Raw genomic sequence first — 11732 nt, forward strand, 5'->3', positions numbered from 1 at the left:
GACAGGGAGGTATGGTGGCTGGGCATCCAACCAGGCAGCTGCTGCTGGCACACATCCACCCTACTGAAGTGCCACTGGGCACGCCATTAAGACTGTGAGGAATAAATTTCCCTGGAGAGTCAAAACATTATCCCCTTAATCTAAATGTTGGCAGCTCTAAAAGCTGCTCAGGCCTAATTAATAAGTCATTATAATTATAATATCATTAAGTAACATGATTTATATTAATATGAAGTAGTCTGGTCGGTCAAACAGATTTACGAAACTAATTGGTTCATCAGAAATGTTTATTCTTAATGTTCATTTGTAGGCTTTGTATTCTCCAAAAAAATGTTTTGTAGAATTGCCACAATTAGCAGCAGGGCAGAAAACTCAGCCTCTCTTTTAAATCAGTTAAATCTTTTATCAGTTTTTAACATAAATATTAAACACTTATTTTAATGCATAAATGCTACCCGAGACCTTTATAGAATTCTTTCAACCCAACTGTGATGTACAAAACCATAACACAAACATGCAAAGGGTTACACCTCCCATTTTTTTTTTGTATTGGGCTCTGGTATGCTCTTGTCAATATGGAGGGAGGGGCGTGTGTGTGTGTGTGTGTGGGGAGTACCTAAATTCTATACAACCGGTATCAACCAAAAAATCCCCGACCCATATCATGATGTCGATTTCGGTGACTCATTTAAGTGCCAAATTGTGTGAGTGGCGAGACAAAGAGCGAGCGGGCCTGTGGGTTTGGAAGGCATGATTTCTTTAGAAATATTTTATTCATTTAGTTATTCATTTTGTATAGAATTTTTGGCTTTTTTTTTCCTTTAAAAATGTTTTGACGATTTTGAATTTTTTTTTTTTTTTTAATTTTTTGACATTTTTTTTCCTTTACTAATTTATTTATGGGGGCATTATTTAATAATACTTTAAATTAATCCACATTCATATATTTAAATATACTTTAAACTGTTCAGTATACTGTTAAACCTTCATGTTTAAGTTTGCCTTTGCAATACTTTTTTTTTTTTTTAAAAGCCATTCTTTATTGTCATTAACAGTATCGTTTGAAATGTATCGTTTTAGCACCGGTATGGAGAGAGAGAGAGAAAAAAAAGATACCCAACCCTATCTTTATTGAGGGGAGATTTCTTATAAGCCCCCTATAACCTTAACTGCACAACCTTGAATTGATTTTTTGTTGTATTTCCGTTGTTGTTTTGTTTTTGTGCAAATAAATAAATGTTAAACTCTGCACACTGGGTTGAATGCTGTCTACGTGGTCAACATTATTCACAGTAGTTCTACAGCGGCCTGTAAATCAGACAAAACTGAGCATGCGCACAGACCTGCAGGAATCCAAACTTTTTTCACTGCAGACCAACGCCTTGCATTGTGGCACAATCACGCCCGCGAATGAATCAAATACACGAACTAACTTGACTTTTTAAAGCCCAAGAGGTGAATGTGAACAAATTAACATCATTAAATGAGTCTGACAGGTGATAGCAGAGAGGAGGCGTTAGAAGAGACAGAAAAAACGTGAAGAAAGTAGCGGATTTCATTATCTCACTTTCTCTCGTTGCTCCCGTTCACAGTCCAGCTCTCTCTGTAGGACCTGAGCCCGGTCCTCTGCGTCGTCAGCCTGCTGCTGCAAACACTGAATCTTCCTCTTCACAGCATCCACACAGGTCGTGCCTGCCATTGTGACTGTTTTGTTACTTAATTTAAGACTACACGTGGAGAAAAAATCGCAGTTAATTCTATTTTTGGGTTGTGCAAAAAAAAGTAGGCTACTGCCTCCTGCTTATTTTGGTCAGTTTAGAGTGATTTAACAAGAAGAAAAACGACTTTGATCGCGTATTTTTTGAAAAAAAACGAAGGAAAATAGGTCCAAAGTCTTTGGAATGTAAAAGAGTCGCTCAAGTGCAAGAAAAAGTTATATAACCAGGAAGTAACGGTGTCCAGGTGTTCTCCAAATGCTTCTTCTGGTCTGTAGGAATGAGACGTTCATGAGCCGGGTACAAAGTTGTCCCCGGGAATGTTGCAGTTTTTGGTCCGGACACTTAAGAGTTTGGAGGATGAGGAGGATGAGAAAAGCTGCGCGGCGAGGAGAGCGGAGAGCGCCAGACTGTGCCGGAGGAGGAGAGAGATGATCGGGATGGTGAGGTCACAGAGTGCGGGGCTTGTGTGTGTGTGTGTGTGTGTGTGTGTGTGTGTGTGTGTGTGTGTGTGTGTGTGTGTGTGTGTGTGTGTGTGTGTGTGTGTGTGTGTGTAAAATCTGATCCCTGTGACTGATGTGATCACTGCTGCGAGACTTTCTAAAGAAAAAGGAAAAGCCACGATGAATTACTTTCAGATTTCTGTAAAGGCGCAGTGGACATAGTTTAGATGTCACACATAAACTCGATGTGACAGTAAAGTTTCCCTTCACAGGCTTTGACTAGAAAGTGTGAAGTTTCCCTCCTGTTTAAAAACAACACACTATACAATGTGGTATTTGAATGTTGAAACAACTTCCAACATTTCATTGGGACTCCAAGACTGACCTTAAGAATTGGACAGCATTTCATCCATGACCATTAAATAAAATTTCTTTGACATTGTCATAATAAAAGTTTCTTCTTACAGTTACATTAATTTAGTCACAGCGGACCACCTACCAACCTAAGTTTTAAGCTGTGCCGGACATAGCACATTCGGTGCACCAGGCAAGCATCCCCTGATAGGTACTACTACTATCAAATTAGAACATTTACTAGTTTTATTAACAAGAAAAACAGCGAATGAGAAGTAAACTTAGCTTTAAAATAATAAGAATAAATAATAATGGAGTACAGCATGTGTAAATTTGCAAATTTTGCCTAATTCTTGTTTTGTATTGCACCCTGGATGGCTTTTACCCTTTAATTTTTTGCATTTTGATTTAATACTTGTGTTTCTGGACAAAACAGTTTGTCTGTGATGTAAAACATAATTACACTAATTTTTGTTATTGGTATTTAAAAGCAGTGGTTCCCAACTGGTGGGTCGAGGTCAAAATGTGGGTCGCGGGTCCAGTCTGTAGTGACTTGGGAATATGTCAAGTTTGTAAAAAAAAAAAAAACACTTAATTTTAAGGTAATGTGTATTTCCAGAACAGCAGTTTTATTTTGAAGTACTGTTTCCTGCTGTAGAGTAAGAGTTTATTTTTCCAGTACAGTAACTATTATATTACTCTGATGATATTATTTGGCCTATATATATGCTGTGCCTTTGCAGCATACTTGTCACTGCATGATCTTCAAACAATAACTATACACTTTTTGGTTGCAGTGCTATATATTCACTAAGTTTTAAGTCATTACACTTTATTCTTGCAATATGTTTTATTTTATTATTTTGTAAAATATAATCGAATATGTGATCATTTACCATACGTGTGGACCTTTAACCAGTGACTAAGCAGAAATCTGGACCCCGTGGCTGGACCAGTTGGGAACCACTGTTTTACAGGTTTTAAGAAAGCACATTTCAGTGGTACTGGTTTTAGGTCACTGTGTTAAGCATGATATGCTAGTGGCTTGTATGGTGATTGATTTTTCTGTAAATCGAAGTTTAAGACATTGAAGCTTTTATGCAGCAAAATAACTGGGGGTGGGGATGATGTCAAATCTTGTATAAAGAAGTTATTCTCACAAAAAGGTATTTTAGGAAATCTGTCAAGTCAAGATTAACAATCATACATAATCAAATACATGTTTCTATTTTTGAGGAACTGAGACTGTTTGTCTTGAAGGCTTGAGCAAACAACATCATCCACCACCTGCCTGCTCATAGTTTATTGTGTGGGTGTAAATCAGATTTATGCTGCGTCCTTCATGTTTCTGTGCCGGCCCTGCCTGTGTTTACTCTCTCAGTTTCCTTTTCACACAGTCGGCCTCGTGAGCAAACAGGCCGGCTGGACGAACAAGAGGGCCAGCAGATCTCCGCTCAGTTCAGGTTCAGCTCAAATTCAGTGTTGCTGTTTCACTGTGAAGAAGTAAATCAGTCTCATCTGTTGATTGAGCCTCTCTGTCTGATTTGCCCCTTGCACCGGAAAAGCTGGGAGCATTGATTTCATTAGACACAGGAGTGTGGGGCTTTCTGTTTGCCTTAGCTGCATTCCTGACATACCAGAGCCCCCCTGCCTGCTCTCTGCTTTCTCTGCCCGGCCGCCCCCATGCTCCAGCTTTCCCCTAAAACTGTAACTGTTGCTGCTGGGAATGCTGGTATCAATACCTGTATTAAAACGGCAGTGTGCCCGTCTTTAGCCTTTTGCATCACTTAGTCTGATCCAAAACCCAAAAGACAGACTCTTTGTCTGGTTAGCTGACAGAGAGCTGCGATGACCTAAATACCAGCACCACTAGTCGATGTTGCTGGAACATTTTTTTATGAATCACAACTGCTTGCTTGTTGGGGTCTTTGGCTCACTGTTCTGCTTTCCCAGCCCCCTCCAGGTTTTTCAATCTGGTCGTGCTGTCTGTGTGAACTGAGATGTGTAATGACTCGACTGCTGCCTCTAATAAGTGACATGTGGAGGGCGATTCATGGAAGTGGAATAGAGGAGCTCTACTAGCAGGACATGTTGGGAGTGTGTGGGACTTCACTGTAAATAAGTTATACTAAACGTCTATTTTTACCTCAACTTCAGAGTGGAAGCTGAACCTGGTCAACCCACAGCTTCAACTACTACTTTTTTCCAGGGGCCCACTTGACCCACTTTGCATGTGAGGCTTCTCAGAGTTTATTTAATCACAGCGTGAGGATAATCCAGCGTGTCTCAGCCTCCGTCTCTGTGTCTGTATGTCAGACATTTCCTTTCTCTTTGTGTGTAGTACAGCACTGCATTTCCCTGGGATATCCTCCACAAGGCTCAAACAATACCACATCTTGGTGGCAGCTGGGAGAGTTTTTGTTTTCATCATTCTTCTCCCGGCCTGCAAGGTTTGCTTAGTAATGTTACTGGAATGGCTGGATCCTTAAGCTACTGTTGGTAAAGTGGCATTTCGCTGCTTAACTGGTAGGTTAAGTATTTGATCTGTATTTTGGACATAATTGGGCACATTTACATACACACTAATATTTCACTATTAGTTGGAGTATGACAATATTCTGAATTCGATGCAGGTCATTTAAACAGCATATTCCACTTGGGTTTTCAGAGTCAGGCCCTTTTTTTTTTTTAGAATGTAGATTTTTCTGATTAATGAGAATGTGGGGTCTGATGGTATTATTGGCATTTTAGGAGCATTCTTTTGACATGTATATAGCATTATTGGAATATGTGTTGCAATTAGGGTTTTTACTGCAGTTTGCAACACGGCCTCTTGCCTGTTTACAGTCAACTCTGTGCATTGTGGTGGATACATTGTACACAAACCAACTGCCAACAGTTTGCGAGGCTGGGGCAGAGAAGCATGCCCAAAAGAAAAGGCAACAATTCTGGTCTGAAAGAGAAAAATACCTACTTTTAAACAAAATGAAAGGACTTGGATATCAACAGGTTTTTGGATATGCACAAATATCGCAACACCAACCTTTTAAAGAAGTAAGGTTATAGGAATAAAAGAGGGAGGCTGTGTTCACACTGTCGAACAAGTCAGCCGCTGCTTGAAAAATGTTCGTTTTGTCAACTTTCCCATATTTTGATGTGACAAACGACACACTAGGGTTTGTAAATCGGGATATGCACAGCTGTGTTTAAATGGAACTATTAGTGTAATATCCCTTTTTATTGGCCATGTAAACAGCTTAGTAGAAATATTGTCTTCATCAGAATAAGGCCAATATCTGGAGTTTTTTGTGCATTTAAACAGTCAGTGACCTTATAAACAACGTTGTTTATGTTTCTGCTGCCATGTCTCTCTTTCTCTTTCTCTCTCTCTCTCTCTCTCTCTCTCACACACATACACACACACACACAAGTAATCCCATAGGCCTGTGCACACATGCACTAAAATGCCAGAGGAACCACCACTGACAGATATACAGCCCTGTGGTTTGCGGTGTTGCCAATAATCTAAAATATGATCTTTCTTCCCAGATTGCTGCTGATTAGCTGAAGGACAACGAACATTACCAATGTTCTGCTACATTTACTGAAATTAATTATTTGTGTATACAAAAACATTCTCACAAATTGGAGAGTTAGTCCAGCTCTGATGTAGAGCACACAGTTATCCCGTTACAGGATGAAGCCATATAAGACTCATGTAGGATTCTTCAGTAGTGGAAGGAGACTTCAGATTTTTTACTGAATTAAATGCAGCACTACTACAGCGGGAAAAAATACCATTAAAACTTCAGCATTAAAAAGATAACTTAAAGAGGAAATATTTACACATGAAGTCTGTTTACAGGCACGCAGTGAGTACTATATGTAAAAACAGTTGTATAAAGCCTTTGAGACTCCACAGGGGGGTGTGTGAGATCTGATAAATGGCCTTCAGTGTCACTTGAGTCAGCGTTGGTTGGGGCAGAAAACTACATGTTTGTAAGATTAAAAAAAAATCAGAGTGGAGTTAGAAAGAAGAGAGTTTAGCAGACCACTGTGGTCTGCTTCTCATTTCTGCTTGAAGCTAGCAGCTCAATGAAGGCACCAGGTTTTGACAGGGAAGAAGAACGTGTGGAATAAAAGCTGCTGCATCTATTTTGATCGTTTTTTAAAAACTAAGTAAGGAGTCTGGTAGTGCTTTAGAAGTGTAAGGCTAATTTGGTGGAGTACAAAAATAGTTTACTTTAAGAAATAATCTCTTTTATTTAAACAAATGTCAGTTAAGTCATAATCTATTGCTGAGTGAGGTAATATAATGGAAATTAAGCCACTGGTGAAAGCCCTTAACGTCTGCAGTATTATGAACTGGATGTCTGTGGTGATAATCTCAGGAAAAATCTCAGGCGGCGCTGAGATAGTGATCTCCATCACCCGGCAGTGCAGGGTCCGCCAGAGAGGATAGATAGAGTTAACACAACAGACTTGCTCTTCAACTGACTTGTGTATAAAGCGGCATGCAGTTTTATTTTTCTGGGTCCCTGCTAGCATTGCAAATAAATGGTTACTACAGCCAAAATAAAACAAAGAAAAGAAAGATTATGTCACACAGGCGACACTGTTTGGATCTCTGGGAAGTGAGATCCAAAAACACACCTGCAATTGCTACTTACTGCCAAAGATAATGCCAAAAAAAAAAAACGAAAAACAAAACCAAGATTGTAACTTAAGTTATTTAGCAGCCAAAGTAAATATACTAGTTAGGAATGGAAACATCGCCTATTGTTGTATTATTGAATTATTATTAATGATACAGTAATGTATGAGGAGCATTTTACTTTTATAGCTACAGGAGCTGAAGCCAAATTTAACTACATTTTTTGCTGTTGGGTTATTTAATCTTTAATAAGATATAATTTTTTATGAGCCGATTACGGCTTATAGAATATGATACATGTTTTGTATGAAAGAATCTTGATTTACACGGTAATTTTAACTACTTTTGGATAGATGTAGAGGAGTAAATAAGTATAGCATTTCCTTTTGAAATTTAAGCACCTCAATCGTACAAATAAACTAGCATTAAAGCGTCTAACACTCGATATCAACAGCTACAGTATATGACATGGAAAGTCTGGCTGTGTGTTAATCACATGACAAATAACAATAAAAGCAAAGCATTACTTTCATACTTCTGTCATGCTGTTGTCATTATAGCAAAGTTTACACGTACACAAGCTGTCAGAGCTGTCACACTGTACATTTTGATAAATAAATAAGGTTTATGACCCCAGCAGTGTGGTTCGTCTGGTAACTCTTACTGCTCTGGTTTGCTGGTTTTGAGGGACCTAAGTGAAGATATGTTTGCGTGTGTGTGTGTGTGCACGTGTGTTTGGGTGAGGGGGCTACAGTTTATCCGTGCACTCATCTTTCAGGAGTGGCTGCACAGGAATGTAACCGTCTCTGAAGTGCTCCAAACCATCATTGTGGATCAAAGTAAACCCACAGCTGGCGCTGGCTTGGAACCATCCAGCTGTGGAATAATGAGCTCTGGTTTTCAGTAGTGCCATGGTAACGTGTGTCAAAGTCGGAAAAAGCAAGTAATTAAGGACATGGACACAGGACTCTTGTCAATATTCAAACTCTTGATTCCATTGGAAGTACCACTTTATCATTATTACTGTACAGGAATGGCACTTTTATTTCACATTTCTAGTCAAGTGAAGTGAAACTCAGCTGACCCATACCCTCCTGCTTGTGTGTGTGTGTGTGTGTGTGTGTGTGTCTGCGTGTGTGTGAACATTCACTCACGTCTGCAGCCGTCTTCTCAGACAGCTCCAGTTTCTCCTGGGCTTCTTTCAGGCCTTCGGAGAATTTGTCCAGTTCGTCCTCTGTCTGCTTCATCTTCTTCTGGAGGTCCATCAGCTCCTCCTCCAGCTGCAACAGGAAACACTGTTAGTCCAGTTCTGCTCTATGCTATTCAACGTTTTGTTTTTGTTTTGTTCAATTTCATTCCATTGTATTCCATGTCATTTCAGTCTATTCTGTTCCATTCTATTCTTTTCTACTTTGTTTTGTTTTGTTCAATTCCATTCCATTCATTTTCATTCCATTTTGTTCTGTTCTATCCTCTTCTATTTTGGTTTATTGTATTCTGTCCTGTTCCGTTCCATTCTACTTCTGTTCTGTTTGATTCCATTTTATTGCATTCTGATCTGTTCACAAACATGACAACATAAACATTCTTAATGGGTCCAAGTGTATTTCCTGTTAGAATGTTTGTTAAATCAGTAGCTGACAACAAGTAAACAGGGACCAAAGCTGTTGCCATAGCAATAGAATAGCAATGACATGGTCTATTCTGTTCTGTTCCTTTTTTTTTTTGTCCTATTCTATTCCCTTTTACTTAAACAGATCTCACTCTAACAAAGGTTAAATGACGGTAGTAACCCCTGGATCAGTTTTTCTCTCAAAACATTCAGCAGTTTAAAAAACCCTGCTGATATGAGCACAGTGATAAAATCAATCCATTATTTTAGGTTTGTTTGAACTGGGCATCAATAATAATTCAGTGTGACGGGACGTCATTACTGGAGATAAAAAAGCAGTCTTATCGCCTTTATGATGTTTGGGAACATTTAAATGGTAATGGTTGACTATCAGTCTCTCAAGACATGAACCCTGGTATGCAGAGCCCAATCCTCTCTCTCTCTCTCTCTCTCTCTCTCACACACACGCACACACACAAAGGCAGTAAGCTCTCACAGGGTTAATTGTTCCCCCTAATCAGTGCTCCCTCCTGAGCCCATGAAGTACTTCTGAGAATCCCACTGAATTCCACACTGTCATGCTCTCCTCGTGTCTAAAAATACAGCTGTTATCAGTGAGAACACACAGACGCCTGGGACCATGGACGCATGTTTAATCTCCCATTTGTGTGTCCACATGTATCCATTTGCATGCTTCTTATGAGTGTGTGTGATGTGTCCTGTTTTGGATACACCTGTCAAGCTTCATGACAGACAGACACTCCGTTGGCTCTCCTCAAACTGGTCCTGGAGGGAGGGATGTAACCACTTTTCCCCCCCAGAGATCAAATCCTGATCCTGGGTGGTCTCATCACCTGAAGTGGTCCAAACCATTTTGAGGGGGGTTGATAAGCTTTCTTTGAGCCTCACTGTAAACAGCATTAACACCGACCTATTGTTACTACACTCAGATAGTGATTACTTTCAGTATTTGTTGTTTGCGTTGTTCAGGTGGTTTGAGGACTCTGAAATCAATCATGCTGGAGAGGTTGGTGTTTATATTTAAGGACGCCTGGATTTGTTCTTGCTATTAGGTGATGAATTTTAGCTGGAACTGAAGTACACCATGCTCTAACACAAAGTTTCGAGAGCTTATCCTAAGAGCATTGCCTGGCCTTTTAAGGAGGTGTTTGTGTTTCACATACTGTCACGAACATTTGTTGAATTTACAATCCAGTCTCTGAGCGGTATTTATATTTATTTTTAGCTCTATTATGGCAAAGGAGAACAGTAAATTAGCTGTGAGGAATGTAATATGGATAAATGGGAAGCATTTACAGACAGTTTCCTTAAAGGTATGTCTGGTATGATGATTAACTTAAGAACTAGATAAAGCAAAATGCCTTAAAGGAAAACCTTATGCATGCATTATGCAGACTCTGGAGGACCTTTTTTCCTTTTTTTTTTACAAATACGTTTTCGCAGCTCATTAACCATTAATGAGCACCAATTTATTCCTTTGCTCTTCCTTATTTTGGCTTCTTCCCGGATGCTGTAAGATAGATTAACTGGACCACATTGCCTTTCTGAACTGCCTTTTTGATCCTGAAGTGCTGCTACATTAATAGACTTTTATTGTGATTTTAATATTTTAATTATATTTAATATTTTCCTCAGGGCACTTTGATAAATGTTTCTCTGTTCTTTAGATTTTAGGATTGTACTGTCTACATACTACACTGCTCACTTTATCTATTTATTTATTTATTTAATGACTAATTTGCTCACCAAGTGTTTTTGACTATTCTGTTATTTAAAGATCACAGAGACTTGTGTACTAAATTTTGTTCTTCTCATGTATTGCATGGCTGGAATGACAATAAAGAATCCTTGATCCTTAAAATGATACTATTTGATTGCTTTTTAAGTTATCAATAACAGCATCTCTGACACTGTCTCTGTCATCACCACTGACCCATCCATCCCTCTCTGCTCTCCTCTTTCATTCCCACCTGCTTGCATTTGTCCTCAGCTGCCTTCTTGTCCGTCTCTGCCTGCTCTGCCCGGTCGATGGCGTTCTCCTTGTCAAGTTTCAGCATCTGCATCTTCTTCTTGATGGCCTCCATGGTGCCTGCTTGGTTGGATCTCCTTCACTGAGATGTGAAAATGCAGCTTCAAAAAGTCTCCTTCTGTGTTGAGATGTAGGAGATTCGGTCTTTCGTACGGTACCGTAGAGAGCTGAAGTCCAACAAAGCTGCAGAGAAACAGGAAAAGAGAGAGAGACAGAAAGAAGGAGAGAGTAGGAAGGAGACAGAGAGAGCTGTGAACAGAGATGCAGAGTTGATCCCTATATGGGTAGTTATTTAAACAGTAACAGAACCTGCCTCCAGTCTCTGATCACCACCTCCTCCCCCATGTTTTCACCCCTCCCTCCCTCTTTTCATCCTTTCTCTCCATCCTCTCCATCCATTGCTCCTTCACTCACCACTCTGCTTCCCCTCCATCCCCGACTCCGTGACTATCACTCTCTCAGACACACACTCCACCCTATCAAACCACCCGCCCAAGGTCTTTCTAAGGCTCGGTCTGGCTTCTCCACTCCACTCACTCACCCTTCAAACGTGGCTGATCTCCTTATTTGGTTTGTTATGTTTTCAGGGAGAGAGGAGAGGACTGCAGGTCCTGTTTCCACATTTAACCTCCTGTCAATGGATAAAGAGTCCCGCTGGCACACACAACATCTCACACTCAGGTCCTCCACTCTGTCCACTCAGAATGTGTATATAAGAGGATGAGAGGGAGTAAAATTCAAAGCAGAGGGAGGGAGAGTTTGAGAGATAAGGATTGATGGAGAAAGTTCCCATGCTGTAATCACACTTTCATAATATTTGAGCATTAAAGCCAAAGGCGTGGTTCTGCCTAAATTCACTAGGATTAAAGGAGACTTAAACTAACCAAACAGAGGCCATAATGTG

At 39.9% G+C, this 11732-nt stretch overlaps 1 protein-coding gene across 1 annotated transcript; it reads right to left on the reverse strand.

The window, feature by feature from the left end:
* Positions 1-1558: 1558 nt before the first annotated feature.
* tpm4a (tropomyosin 4a) lies at positions 1559-11314 on the reverse strand. The gene is made up of 4 exons (XM_042513936.1): positions 11243-11314; positions 10770-11011; positions 8299-8446; positions 1559-1692 (listed from the first exon to the last, which is right to left on the reverse strand). Exons 2-4 carry the CDS (start codon positions 10881-10883, stop codon positions 1559-1561), a joined length of 396 nt encoding a protein of 131 aa, XP_042369870.1. The 5' UTR covers positions 10884-11011; positions 11243-11314.
* Positions 11315-11732: the final 418 nt, after the last annotated feature.

Source organism: Plectropomus leopardus, chromosome 3 (assembly GCF_008729295.1).
Source record: "Plectropomus leopardus isolate mb chromosome 3, YSFRI_Pleo_2.0, whole genome shotgun sequence".
In the NCBI taxonomy this organism is placed as follows: Eukaryota; Metazoa; Chordata; class Actinopteri; order Perciformes; family Serranidae; genus Plectropomus; species Plectropomus leopardus.